The following is a 15687-nucleotide window of genomic DNA, read 5'->3' as shown; positions in this document are numbered from 1 at the left end:
GCCGCTGATAGATCATAGCTTAGCGACGATGACTACGATGTGCACAGCTGTATGTATAATTCTTTATCGGTTTATTGGCTTGTATGTATGTTTAACTTCGTTCACACCATACCGTGGTAATCGGAGGTGTGGGGGAAGGACAACAAACTAAACGCAAAAACACTTTTGGGGGTCGATGATTGTGAATAGCATGTTGATGATCGAGGTGACAATGCGCATTGTAAAAACATAAAATCCACAGTCAGATGCGCAGTGTGCCGGTGTCATGGTCCAAAAGTGCCGAGATTCGAAAAAAATACCGATATTTTACTCATTTGGAATTACACACAAAGCAATCATCGCCCCCCCCCCCCAATGGCAGAATAATGGCCATTTACAGGCCACTGCTGCCGAGTTGCCATGTGCTGCGAAGGGATAGCTGCCATTAGGGGTGCCCCCTTTGGATGCTTGAGATAAGATGTGATGTAGAGCGCTTTCAATTACTGAGGAATTTTCACGCCATATAAATTCAAAAACGATTATTTCCTTCGTAATATGGTTATTAATGATGATGAAAGAGACGAAAGTTACGATGACCAAAATTACAATGATGATAACAATGATGATTGTGACCACTATGACAACGATAATCCACATCACTCCGAGTGGAGTTGTAGGGTATACGTTGGGGGCAGATTCTCATTTAATTTCACAAATGTCACGCAGGGCATACACGCTGCCCCAGTTTCACAAGTGTAGTGACATAGAATTTGTGACTACGTAGCATAGCGCTGGCTGCTGGCAGGGAAGGGTATCTGCAGCTTGTAGCAGCCCTGACTGACAGCAGGCCACGTGATAGACCCGAGAGGGATCTAGGGGAAAGGTTACAGAAGGGACACGTCGAGAGCCCGCTAGTAGGTTCCAGAAGGGGGGCGTGGCCGGGCCGGAGCGAGGCCATGCTAACAGGATAAAAGGGGCCCGAGCAGGAGCTCGAGGCTGTCGTTTGGAGTGGGATCCCCGTTGTCATCATTGCTGTTGAAGATCGTCGCCTTCATCGCTGTCGTCTCCACTTGATAATTGCGCTGCTAGACGTAGTTGGCTGTCCTAGCTCAGCGCCGTCAGTGTCAGACGGATAGCGTTGTGTGCAGGCTGGCAACCAGTGTAGAGTTGCGTATAAGCGAGAGACAGAGAGTGTGTAACAGTGTACGGTGTGTATTGTATAAAGTGTACAAAGCGTGCTCGGTGTTTAATTAAAGATTTGCCTCCAAGAAGTTACGTCTCCAAGTCAGTCACTACACAAGTAAAGGGGAGTCCACATCGCTTTGTTGTAGAAATAAAAAAATCCGTTTCAATCAATTATTAAACGGAAAAATGAATACATGAATACGAACATATTTGCTCATAAAAAGTATGAGCAAGCGTGAAAATTCCCCTGGCAAAGTAGGATGACTTAATAAATTAACAACACCACGAATACGCAGAGAAAGGTGCAGACAGAAAGAAGCAACATCCAAACATAAATACACAATTTCATATGCACACATTCATAATATATAAAACCATATTTTTTTTTCATACAAAATACATACTAATTTAAATCCAGCATGGTCCACTACGTTGATATGTGAAACATTCCACCGCTATTTAAATATACATACATTTAGGATAATTAATGGATGTGACGTGGTTTTTTTTCCCTTTCAAGTTTATAATCCTGTTCAGAAATTGGTTGTGGTTATGTTAATAATGCAAAATTAGTGTGTGGCCCCCTTGCACTGCTCATCTATCACAAACTGAAGCTCTTCATTATACAAAGCCACTGCCCGTGAACTTTTGCTGCCAAGAATATCCATTTGAATGTACAGCTCTGTGTTCGCTGCTTTGCGTGGCCATCAATATTTAATTATCTCTATGCCATTACGCTGCCTCGATACATTTGCCTGATAAAAATGGATGCAGCACATCAAGGCACATCCAGTCGTCCGAAATTAACTGAATTATTCAATCTTCATCCAATTCACTGCACGTACAGACCCCGGGTTTATTTTTAGTGTTACACATGGAGTAAGGACGAAAATTAATAATTCGCCGCAGTGGAAATAATAGCGAGCAGTAAATTACCCTCACTGTATCAGATAAATGTTATAGTGTTTTGGAATTCTTTGTAAAGAGGCAAAGGGGGAGAAAAAAAAACCAAAACCACATTGTGTATAAACTGAGAAATTGGTTTTTCAAAAGCATTATGTGTCACAATGGGTTATTTTCCCTGGGCGGTAGCAGAAATGCCTAGTAATTCATTATTATTGTTATTAGTTGTTTCTTCGCCCTCTCATCTGCCTGCCATTTCCTGTTACCTTGAAGAGGTAAAGCAAACTGTAACATTCATGACCTTTGAGCGTACGGCATTTTAGCGTCCGAATTCATTACGCACTGATTTCAAGCCGGTAACATCTGAACAAAGTCTGGTGACGAAATGTTTGCGTTGTTATTGGACATTTCACGTGCGAGGCTATGCGTTTACCATATACATTTTAAAAGGAGCACATGAACAAACTAACATGTATTATTCCGTAAGAATAGCAGTCTTTTTGATTGTACAAGCTTGCTCTACTGTGTAGCAAATGAAAAAAACACATCTAACTGCAGTGTTTATGTTAATCTCTTAAAGGTTTATTTTAATCCAACACCATTCAGTGTCTAAATAGCAAGAACCTTCACCGTCGCTTTATAAAACATATTCTGTACAATGTATCGTGTCATGTAATTAAAACAAGCACGGGAAGCTAAATAATTAAATTATCAAGGAATTACATAAACATTAGCATCATAAATAACCTTTGTCAACACACATCCTAATAACTTTCTGAATTTTTTTAAATCTGAGTATTATTCACAAAGTTACTTCGTTATCACTACTTTTATTGTATATAATGAGATCACCCTTAATATCTCTGATCTTGTCACATCTCTCTCTAGATGTACGTTCGGTTGATTAGCGCCTGGATAGATCATCACTGGGGCTTGCCAGGTGCTGTAGGTGTGGGGCTGTGACATGGACAAGAGATGGCAGTGCTGAGAATCACCCTATCCCCTAATATGCATAGGATTCTAATGGGAATTCCAGTTTCCTCTCACATGCCAAACATACATCTATAGCGTTTGTCAAACATCCCAATGCAGGACAATCTCGCTAAAGTATCTTGACGCACAGTGAGGTTTCCTTTAGTAAATAATTGGCATTACGGTACTGCTACGAATAACACTATCATTGAATTAATTTTATACCTACGTGACTTTACCGAAAGAACCAAAGAGTATACTATAATCGTAGTGTAATATTTGCAATATTTTTACATCTAAAAATGGGTTCACACTCATTTTAATTTTCCTTCTTGGTACCTAACACAATGTTCTTCCTGACAAGCGGGCGGTATGGCGCAAATCACGGCGTGAGCACACCCCGATGCAATCGGGCCACATTCAAGTGCCAGCACAGATAAAGGTTGTCCCATTCAAGAAGTGAAAACATTCGGTTCTTTTTGGAAAGGTGGCGTGAACTATGCACATCGGCGCGGAGACACGTTTTCACCGCTTCCATTTGCGCAAACTCTTTTTCGCACACTCATACTTCCTTAAGAAGTACCGGCAGCCAAATCTGTTTCACTTGCATACAGCGTAAGGCACGGGGGTACCAAACTTTTTGGCATCGAATGCCAGATTGACTACACTCGTAGAACCTTGAGCCACAGACGCATAGTAAATAAAGCGTCAAATGAAGAGTAAATGACTCTCGATTTAAAGCTTTCGTGACTGCAGGGATTAATCTTCTTGGTTCTTTTGGTAAAGTCACGTAGAAGAGAAATAATAAAATAATAAAAATAAAACATAATAAAATGCAATTCTCACGACTTTTCGGCCACAACGCAAGCAGCCGTCCGCAGGTGAAGAACAGGTCTGTCGGAAAGACAGCGTCTGAATGAACACCACCAAGCTTGGCAGCGTATATTTAAGCTGGGTTGGAGGAGGAAGGGCGCCTTGACAAAGGAATTTGCCTCTGTTGATATGTTCATTCAGACAGCTGTCTTTCCGACAGACCTGTTCTTCACCTGTGGACGGCTGCTTGCGTTGTGGCCGAAACGTCGTGAGAATTGTATTCTACGTGACTTTTCTGAAAGAACCAAGAAGGAGAGTAAATATCTAATAAACAAATAAAAACGGACAAAGAAGCAAAATGTATTTAGAACATCTATAAAAAGAGAGATAAAGAGAGAGTCAAAATAAAGCTATGAAAAGATATAGGAGAGGTTAACGTAAGGGATAGAAAAATTAACCCGTAAAAACAAAGTTTTTCACTATAAATGCGTGTTCAATGGGCCACAACCCAGCCCACATTGGTCTTTGAAACGGGCGGCTAGAGTCCTCTCGTCCTCTGGCTTGAGATGGCTGCCACCTATGGGTCAGATGACTGCCTGCCACCATTAAGCAATTGGTAATTAAATCTAATTTTTTTTTACCTAAAAAGTGTAAAATTTTGGAAAAAAATTTTCACAAAAAGAAATTGTCACGCACAACGAGTCTGTGGGCAAAATGTCAGCTCGATTGGATCACGGGAAGTGGGTTAAAAAACGACGAAAGATTTGCACGGTCGTAAGCGCAAGCAAGCAAGCAAGTGAACTTAATATAAAGGATTTAAAAATATAACAGCTAGGAGATATATTCAGAAAATATATGACAAATTGAAGTGACAGAGAGATGTGTAAGACATGAAGGTACAGCACTTACACGCGCTGACGTCTAACACCGCCACCCATCGCACATCATCTGAATGGCCGTTCAGTCTAAGATAGTTTACTTTACAGTTTCACACTTGCGTGAAATAATTAACTCCATTCATTTAATGTTGACGTTGTGGTGGGCTGTATTAATAGTAAGTTTGAGAGCGATGCTGCAGGTTGGATAAGACGAGTCGGTGGGTGGATCAAAACCGCAGGCTCTAGTTGGGTGTCCCTGGTATAAGGCAACCATTTCACTGTGTAACAAAAAACAATAATTTGTTCCTGGCTAGTAAGTGTAATTTTCAAAGTGCTTATGCCTCAAAAGTACAGAAAATGGCTATTATTCCCCCACAAACGTTGCTTTTGTGACCAGGACAGTGATATTTTGAAATGTATCTATTTTCAATGAGAAAACGCGGTGTGCATTTGTGTCATTCCTTCACATAAAGTCCTGGTCACAAAAGCTAAGTTTGTGGGGAATAATAGCCATTTTCGATGCTTTTTAGGCATAAGCAATTAAAAAATAACACTACCCAGGGACAAAAATCGTGTTACATAGTGATATATATCAATAACATTTTTCCGTCTGTCTGTTTTTTCCAGATCAAAATTAATACTTATTTTTGTAGCACATCTTCCAAAATTGACCGTTGAATAATCTAACGTAAATAAATAATAACATTGAATCCACTTTTAACCTTTTGCATCTCATCAGCAAATTCAGGTTGCTGAACCGCCAAATGTAATTGGCAAAAACACTCCCTCAAAACAATGGGACCCTGTCTCGTGCCGAGACAGCTTTTTCATGCTTTTATGTAAACGTATTCTTGCCAGTTGAGCTTAGTTGAAAACAGCTGCTTACATTCAGTATCCCATTACCTTAAATTATAATGAAGTGAACAAAGAAGTGTACTTCTGTACGAAAAAAAAATCTGTTTATGAGAAGTAAAAAATATTATAGGAGGTAATGTTCTGAGGCATAGCACGCCATTATCAAAATGCATGCAGTTAGAATGTTGAAGATAAACACTGGGAAATTTCATCCCAACTGGCGGCACATTTGATGGGACGGACAGCTCGGTTACTCGCTCTGTTTGCCATCATTTGCGGTTGTTTTTTGTATACGCCACGATGTCACGACTTACCTCCGTCGGGAAGAACGGGATAGTAAATGACTCGATATCCCTGCAGGAGGCCGTTGTGCGCGTCACGGGGCGGAGGCGACCACGACAGGGAAATGGCGTCAGCCGATATGGAGGCGGCTTGAATGTTTGCGGGAGGTTTGCTTGGCACTGCAAAAAAAACAAGTCAGTTACCAGCGGCCCCCCCACTCCGTTTGATCAGTCAGGTGTCGCGACGAGCGAACCGTGGGAGCTACGTGTGAAATCAAAGGTTTAATTGTACAAACGCACATCACAGGCCCTACATGCAAAAAGCGATCATGTACATTATCTGCGGTTCGACCGATTCATCTTTTTTAATGGAACTATTTCACGTGCCAAACTGAGGAGAGATGTTATTCTTTATTTCCGATTTGCACGTAACCTTTGGTGTTATGACTTAAAAGCGATTGGAAATGTGCCGTATGTAAAAACTAAATAATCATATTTTAAAAACCTAACTTTGAATCAATCAACGGCAAAAGAATAGGAAAATGCAGTAGAGTCCCAGTGAGAATGACACATGCATGGCACTGCATATTTACTAAAACAAGGAGTTATCTCCACGATCCGCCACATTTACAGAATAGAAAATATTAGTTCATAAAATATGGAGAACATCCACAAATGTGTGAAAATCAATGAGGTGGACAAACTGAAGGTAGGTGGACAAGCGATAGGAGTTGTATTCATCAATAAACACAAACAAATCAGGTCATGTGAGGGATGTCCATTAGAGCATCGAGCATAATGCCTATAATAGAAAATGAGCTCAGAAATTATATGCAGAACTTTAGTTAATAATTGTCACTAAAGGCAATGTGGACAGAAAAAACACGTAGAAAAAATGGTTTACAATAATACACGGAAGGAAATTCAGCTTCGTCATTTCACAAGAAATGTTTCGCCAAAGAGACTATATTTTGTCTTATCATAATGCATCTATTATTGTACACGTTTTTAAATTGGGCTCGAACAACCTTATTTTATCATACAAATCAAAAATATTGACTCTTCAACCATGGAATAAAACCTAAGCATCTTCCCACAATTTGGGACTATTCCATTTGACGGGCTTACATTCATTTACGAGGCAACGAATGTGAAAATAATCATCAATTTACCCTCCTTGAATTGCTTCCTGCTGTGAATATCCGTCTCCTTTGACTCTCCCCCGTTACCCATTCATGTAACAACAGAAACTCAAGATGTACTGTTTTGCATTTTGTCTGCGAAGAAGCCGCACGCATTTTTCAATCTAATTTTGCCAGCGAATTTTGCTGAAGGGAGAGGGAATGGAATGGGGGCAGAGGGAGGAGGGGGGGGATGAGGATGAGCAAGGAGGAGCTTCCCTCTCTTGCACGTGAAGGGGAGTGCCAGATAACGTGAGCCTCTCTCAGCCACAGTCCCCCAGCAAATGGTTCTGGCCAATACCCCTGGAGCTGTGACCCAACATCAATAACATCCCTTTGCATTCGCAAACCAAATGTTCAAACGCTGAAGTTGTCGGTTGTGCAGCGCGCACAGCCGTGTCAAACGGTGCATCGATTCAGCAGTGAAAATTGCACTCTTAGCCTTGCAGTCCACGCACCGAATTGCCCGTGCGCGCCGTCGTCATGATAAATTATGCAAATTGTATGCTACTTATATTCTCACTTTCCATTGATTGAGGCCATTGTCATCAATTAGGCTGTACTCGTGAAATTAAAAAGCGAAACAATGCCAATGGGATGGTAAAAATGTGACAATAGATTTTTTTGATATTCTTAGGTTTTTTCGGTAAAGTCACGTAGGTAAAACATTAAAAAGTAAAATAAAATAAAATAAAAATCACGACGTTTCGGAGGCAACACAAGCTTCCGTCTTCAGGTGGAACCGTCACAGCCACGACAGCTGTATTTTTACTTTTTAATGTTTTACCTACGTGACTTTACCGAAAAAACCTAAGAATATGAATCCTTGCAGTCACGAAAGCTTCAAATCTAGATTTTTTTTTGATCGAATCGCGATTAGGAATTGGCATAGTTCATCGAATCAAAAGGGCACTGGGTGGAGAAAGGGAAGGGATCATGCCATGCCTAGTGCATACCGACTGTGACTGCCAGCTTCTGAATCATTTGGTAAAACAAAAACATTGTGAAAAACAAGAAACTACACCCTAAGACTACAAAACTCCTTCTTACACTTGATAACATTCGGTTGTAAGAAGTTGGGTGATGTTTAGCATTGTCTTTTTAAGCTTTTCCAATTATATCCCATTATGTGCCTTTGTAAGTATGTGAACGATGTCTAATCCATAGTTACATATTAGTTTGAACGAGAGACAGAATTTGGCATCATGTAGACACTACTTTGCTCGAACCTGTGTAACCGACATGATCACAGGCTGTGCCTTAAGCTGAGATCACAGCTGAAAGCTGTAACAGCCCAGGCTGCCAGAGGCTGAACCTCAATGCACTTGATCTTGAAGTAGTGGTTTTCAGTCCAATCTTCCAATATTCCTGCCACACACAGTGTTGCGGTACTGGTGGCCTCGTGCAAATTCCCGCACGTAATGAATATGAATGCGAGTGAAATCGGGGGCCCTCTTTAAAAACGTAGAGCAATAATTCGGCCAAGGATTTCAATTGCTATCTCAACCAAACTCCCCGATTCTCCCGTGAATAAATGATCAGAAGCCCATAAACACGACCGGCAACACATTTGCGTTGATGGATGCGCCTTTGTGGCATCGATTAAATAGCCGACACCCAATGTAAATGATGTACAATGCAATGAATAACAAATAAACCCGTTGCTAGAAATACTCTCCCAATCAAGCTCCAACGGTGACTCGGAGATCTGTGGTTGCTTCCAATGTTAACTCGACCCCATTAGCTGTTGTCCTGTGTTACGAGGCCAAAAGTAGACAGTGTGTCCATGATGAAGTTAGCAGGTAGATTGAAATTCTGCAAATCCACCCTCCAATTATCTGCTCTTCCAATAATCCATCACTCCCCCCCCCCCATTGATACGTGGAAAATACTATTATCTACACAAAGATTCGTTCTATTAACCATGCACACATAAGGGGTTAACTGGGTTACCTGCAGAGGCCCCTTTTTCCAGTGTCAGAAGTGCCAGAAGCGTGCGTTCATGTGTGGTTGCCCACAAAGTTTTACTTTGAAGTTCCATTCATTCCTCAAAACATCTCGTCCCACGCTAGCGATATGTTAACTAGGATGCAGAAGGTCGTGGGTTCGATCCCGACCCTGATACCTGTACATTTGGAGTTTGCATGTTCTTCCTGTAGTCTCGTGGATTTTTCTCCGGGTCCTCTGATATTTCCCTCCAAATATAAAACCAACACGCGTTTAGAGTATTTGGCTGCTATACATTTCCACATACAGGATAACGAAGTTGAGCTATCCTTTGTGGCCAGGTCGTTTCTGAACAAGGACTATGTAGCTCAGTGGACCTTACCTGGTAATAAGTATAACCCGTAAAAAAAAGTTTTTCACTCTAAATCCTTTATATGCGTGGCGGCTAGAGTCCTCTCGTCCTCTGGCTTGAGATGGCTGCCACCTATGGGTCAGATGATTGTCTGCAGTATTAAACAATTGGTAATTAAATATTTAATTTGTTTTCCCTAAACAGTGTAAAATTTTGGAAAAAAAATTTCACGAACATTAATTGTCTCGCACAACGAGTCTGTGTGCAAAATGTCAGCTCGATTGGATCACGGGAAGTGGGTTAAAAAACGACCGAAAGGTTTGCACGGTCGTAAGCAAGCAAGCAAGCAAGCACGCAAGCACGCAAGCACGCAAGCAAGCGAACTTAATATAAAGGATTTAAAAAAAAATCTTTAATTTAAAAGTTCATGATCCGCGCAGGCGAGATTCTCACCGTCCTCCAGCGTGGCGGCGTAGGCCTCAGAGGATGATGGGCCGCTGCCGGCCAGGTTGAAGGCCTGCACCATCACGGCGTAGCGCGTGAACTTCTTGAGGTGATGCAGCAGGCAAGACTCGCGCTCGCCCGTGCTCTCCAGCCGCACGATGTTGAACTGCGACAAGGCACCACTGCCCGGCTCAGCCTCGCGGTAGCCGATCTGGTAGCCCCGGATGACACCGTTGCGCAGGTGCCCATGCGGCACCTGAGCGAAGACGGCAGGTGGGGCAGAGGCAGAGATACGCGCAGTGAGAATACTCAATCAGAATCAGAATATTAATTTTTACTGGAGAAATCCGATGAGCTATATTTATGTAAGTTGAGCTTCTTTCACACCGTACGTAGCCAACCGCGCTGATCGGAGGTGCGGGGGAAGGACAACAAACTAAACACAACAAAAGGAGATCTAAGGAAATGAATTTTCAATCGAGATTTAAAGTGCAAAGCGCCAGTGGCTTCCTAATATCGGAAGGAATTGCGTTCCAGATGGCCGCAGAAGCGCATCTAAAAGCGAGCGATGCAGTGGCTGTCTTTGTTCGATGGCCAGCCAAAATCCGCTGCGAGGATGACCGGGTGGGTCAGAAAGATACAACAACAAACAATACAAACACGATAAGAGTGCAACGTATAGGAAAGGTCAGCAAATCACGCAAATTTTTTGTTGTATTTTACCAGGCAAAGCTTCACTGAGCTATTAGTTTATTTTTCAGAAGCAACCTGGCCACAAATGATCGTTCAACAAAGTGGCTTATCATGTGGAAATTTATTGCAGCCAAACAATCTAAATAATCACTCGCATGGATGTGGATCTCTATGGCAACACATACTCAGACTAGCTCTCGTATTTTCTCAGATCATTGAACCGTTCTGTCATTGCTGAAATTCTGAGCTTGAACGTGGGCAACCTCTCTGTGATTATTACACCAGGTATCAAGCGTAGGCAGTTGATGGTCTCAGCCAATCTTTTTTATTGTTTTTGTTACGTTTCCCCAGGTTTTTCCCGGTCTGTGCCTTCAGCAGAGTAGAGACAAAGTATCCATTTGCAGCGTTTGCAGAGTAGAGCACTGCAACCCTCTGTGTTAGAGAACGGCCCACAGAAGTGAATATGACAGAGCTACCTCTGAAATCCCTTCAAGTGACCTTTGATCCAGACACTAAGGGGAAGCACTTTCCCGCAGACCATGCCACATGAAAGCAATATTAGTTCCTGACAGTAAAATCAATATATATGCTTTATTCTCAGAGCCAGAATACAGCCCAAATTAAACACAGATACAAAATTGAAGTTGAACGTTTTTTGTTTGTTTGTTAGTACAGTCATTTGGCTGAGACCATAAACTCAATATATTTGAGAACCCTGCTTGATCACGAGTGGCTGCCTAACCCCGGCGCTCGGATAACAGTGGCGTTAGCTCAGTCCTCTGACTTCTGAGCCACACAGCCACCTCTGGTCTCTGCCACTCTTGAATAAATACACGACAAATAATACAGTTTTTAGGTTTTCGTTATTCTTGCACGCTGAACTTCCTTTAGCCGCATTTTAATGGCTAAAATACACGAATATGCGGAGAAGCAGAACGAGATTATTTAAAAGAGTGTGCAGAGGTCCATATTAATGAAGTGACTTAATGAGGGTATGCGGTGTCATCCATCGGAGCTGTTCCCTGACGTGATTTAATTCTCTACCAAGGGAAGGCATAATTTACCTCATTAACTTACTCCATATAGCAATATGGATATAATTAGCTATAGTATTATTAAATGCATGCCATTTTTATTATAGTCAGTGTTCGGAATAGCACAGTTTTTGTTTTGTGTGTGTAATATTAACGGTGTTTATTCATATCTCTATTATTAATCAGTTGTGCGTGTCACCAAAAAGTCAACGACAAGCAGGGTGTGGTGACGTCACAGCTTGCATAACGTCCCAACATCTGGCAGATAGATTTACGCGATTGTTATTATGCTTTAATTTGAAATGCTGTTTCATATTTGTAAATGTAAGAAGCCATGAGTCACCGACACTACATATTCTCATGGTTGAGCGTTATCACCCCTTTGCTCAAACTAAGACACCGTTAGGATTGCTGGCATAAACTGATCACAACAGAAACTCAGAAAACCAGCAATATGAGTGGCATTGCCTGCATTATACCTGAATAAATATCTTCATGTGTTTCTCACGTTCACAGACTTGGTGTGCTGACGGTAGTTGCATGGTGGCACAATCGAGCATCATAAATGTGACCCATCACAGTCAAACTTAGAGCTGTTCATCGTACAGATTCCAGTGGGCATTGATTCTTTAGAGAATTCATGACAGCATTTAGGCACTTCCCCCCCCCCCCTCTATTTTTTACTTCTCCTGCAGGGGTACCAGAGCTTTGGAAGACACCATGGTTGTAGAGTTTATTGAAATGATTCTAGATTTGAAGCTTTCGTGACTGCAAGGATTCATATTCTTGGGTTTTTTCGGTAAAGTCACGTAGGTAAAAAATAAAAATTAATAAAAGTAAAATAAAAATAAAATAAAAATCACGACGTTTCGGAGGCAACACAAGCTTCCGTCTTCAGGTGGAACCGTCGCAGCACGATTGCCGTTTCAAGTAAATGAGCAATCGTGCTGTGACGGTTCCACCTGAAGACGGAAGCTTGTGTTGCCTCCGAAACGTCGTGATTTTTATTTTATTTTTATTTTACTTTTATTAATTTTTATTTTTATTTTTTACCTACGTGACTTTACCGAAAAAACCCAAGAATATTTATTGAAATGGTTTATTTAAACGTGCAGTTTGAACAAGTTTACATTGCACTGTAATCCGTGATGTGTTTGTGCTGGTGTCAAACCCCTTTCATGTCCTCTTGTGTGTACCTGAATCGTTTTGTGAATAGAATACTTTTGAAGAGAAACAATTATGGTTGTAACGTGTCATTATCGTATGCTACTTTACATAAGCAGAACACGAATATGTTATATCAATAGCAAAGATCGATGGAAATTTAAGATGGATTGAAGTGCTGTAACGTATCCAATATAAGTTGCGTAAATGATATGGAGCAAGACGAGAAATAAATTTAGAGTTATATTTATAGAATAATCAGAAATCAATTAAAAAGTACACAATAGATTAACCTTATACATTTCATTTTAAAAAGCAATGGCTTTCATGATGATTTAATAACGATTATACCCACCAACAAAGCAAACAAGCTTTCATAATATAGACACGTACACACGTCAAATAAAGATGATAAATTAGATGTGGAAACATTGTGGAACTGTTGTGACATGACATTACACATAGGCTGTAAATACGACCCCAGATTTATTGGCATTTGTTGATATTTGTCAGCGCCATTTGTAGATGTAACATTATGGATTCACAAACTATTCAGACTTTACAATCGTCGAACATAGCTAATGAGGTGAAACACAAAACATTACCTTCCATGTGACACGAATGCTCTGCGAAGATTGAGGCTCCAATATGACTTCTAAAGGAGGTCCATCTGGGGCTGTGGCAGTGATATGAAAAGTAAATAAACATGTTATAGGCCAGACCAATGAAGCTTGCAGAAGAGATATACATAACATGCTCGCTAGTCAACTGGGAGGTTATTTTCTAAACGAGGGTAAGGAGTCCGATATGGCTGTGAAGCATATTCAGTAGTGCCCCATGAATGATGAGTTAATGTTCCGTACACTGACTCAGAGCTACAAATTAGTATTTTGAGCTCTACATTAGCGTGGAGAGATGAACAATTCGGGCGCTTCCCACACAATCAGACATACACACAATATAATTCATGCACATGCACATACATACCTACATGCAAACGCACTCAAGCGATGAACATGCTGCCCAACTAGGTTTTTAAAAAATATGTTCAAGTAACGTAAATATATATTTGGCTATTAGTCATTCTGTTAGCAACAACCATTGGGATATAAATTGGAATGCTTTTTCATTTTGCAACAGTACTTGTGCACCTGAGATCAGTGTGCTTTTTGTTTTAGGATTGACAACATACAGAGAAAAAAAAATGATGTCTGCCTTTCACATATTGTTAAATTGTGCCATCTAAATTGGAACACTGGGTTAGTGCAATTGTATGTACTTGATAAGCATGTCATTCCCATCATATCAACCAAAGTGGTTTTTTTTGGGCCAGTGTCTCAATGGGACACAAGTGGATTCAACTGCATACTAATATTGGTACACGTGGGGTTTGCAAGTGTCAGGCAACGCATGCTGTGGCGTCCAGTCTAGGCAGTCTCCATTAAAGATGGGTTTGAATTTGAATTAAATAATATTTAATATTTTCAGATTTATAGGGCAAATTTAGATTTTTTTTCTTCAGATTTAAGGATCATTTATGCTATGCACTCTCGCCAAATGTCCATGTGCTAACATCAGTGATGTCGTCCAATGCCATACATGGCACCATTTTTTGGTGCCATATACGTCATGTTGTTGATGCCACTTCGGAAAAAATATCCAGAAAGTCCAAAATGTCGTGTCTATGTTCGCTTTTTGGATTAATCTCCAAATCTGGAGCACATCCCTAACCCTCTGTTGACTACCGCAAGAAGAGAGTTAGTACAGCAGCGGTCGGGAACCTATGGCTCGCGAGCCATATATGGCTCTTCCGGTGACGGCATATGGCTCCCAGACAAATTTGAGTTGAAAAAAATAATAATAAAAAAATAAAATCAGTTTGGAACTGATTTTAAAATACTTGTGATATTGCTTAATAATACTGTGTCATTTCAAAGTAAACAGAAATTCGTTTTGAAGATAAAATTTCTCGGGTCACGGGTCCCGTGACCAGAAGTCGCATTAAAAGTAAGACATATTTAATTTATTATACGTTAAAAATACTATATGGCTCTCAATGAAATATATTTAGAAATATTTGGCTTTTATAGCTCTCCCAGTCAAAAAGGTTCCCGACCCCTGGTGTACCGGCTTCTTGGGTGGTGATGGGCAGATCCTTGCTGGGCTCACTCGCGCCGATGCGGTTCTTGGCATACACACGGAACACGTAGTTTGTGGCAGGATGGAGGTCAATGATGGTCGCTTGGTTGATGGTGGACGAAATGTCCTTGGTTCTCTGCTTCTGTTCCCAAGTTTCTGGTTATAAGCAAGATATCACTCACCATCATCATCATTGTCATCGTCTTTATTGGCATCATGATCATACGTTTTCCTGAGGTCATGACAGTGTTGAAACGAGCATATTGTATGAACACTTGCATAAATAATTGCGTTCTTATATTAATTAAAATGACATCACTCTTTTATGAATTTTAAAAATGTATAAAGATGGGTGCATTTATTATATTTATCACGTATTTATCTAAATGTATGCAAAGTTCCTCTTACATTGAGCTCTGTCTTGCCATGGAGAAATTCCTTTGGCCTATTTATATTCTGTATATTTCATATATTAGAAATTCCCAAACACCATTGCATTAATTACAATAGTGATACATTCATATGGCCAAGTTATCCACAATGCAGGCCTTCGAGTAAGCTGATTATGTCACAGGCATGCCTTGTCAGTGGAATTGTGTATATTCAGTGTGTTCGTACATTTTCAACCACGGGTTAACGGCACAAGGAATCTATGCAATTCATTATTTCGAAAAGAGCTCGCAAAATCAGTTTGTGATTTCCATTGTGCCCAATAGCATCAAATTAATTACTTAAGGTCAAAATTGTATGTCGTGCCTGATGTGACACACGAGCAGATCCTAACAAAGAACAAAACTATCAATTTTAACAGTGGTGACACAGGGGGAAATGCATACGTAATGGACTCCTCCATGTTTTTTTGTTAAG

The 15687-nt window shown here is 40.7% G+C and overlaps 1 protein-coding gene across 2 annotated transcripts in view; it reads right to left on the bottom strand.

The window, feature by feature from the left end:
* The window catches only part of LOC133342054 (cell adhesion molecule DSCAML1-like), a 181868-nt gene that overhangs the window by 45890 nt on the left and 120291 nt on the right, over nt 1–15687 (bottom strand). For both annotated transcript variants that reach the window (XM_061550959.1, XM_061550960.1), the window contains exons 15-18: nt 14809–14976; nt 13287–13357; nt 9800–10046; nt 5900–6046 (exon numbers count right to left, since the gene is read on the bottom strand). In XM_061550959.1, coding sequence (XP_061406943.1) covers nt 5900–6046; nt 9800–10046; nt 13287–13357; nt 14809–14976 — 633 coding nt within the window. The remainder of the gene's footprint in view (nt 1–5899; nt 6047–9799; nt 10047–13286; nt 13358–14808; nt 14977–15687) is intronic.

Source organism: Lethenteron reissneri, chromosome 13 (genome assembly GCF_015708825.2).
Source record: "Lethenteron reissneri isolate LAM-NWPU_2019-01 chromosome 13, ASM1570882v1, whole genome shotgun sequence".
Taxonomy (NCBI): domain Eukaryota; kingdom Metazoa; phylum Chordata; class Hyperoartia; order Petromyzontiformes; family Petromyzontidae; genus Lethenteron; species Lethenteron reissneri.
This window is presented reverse-complemented; position numbering and strand designations above follow the sequence as displayed.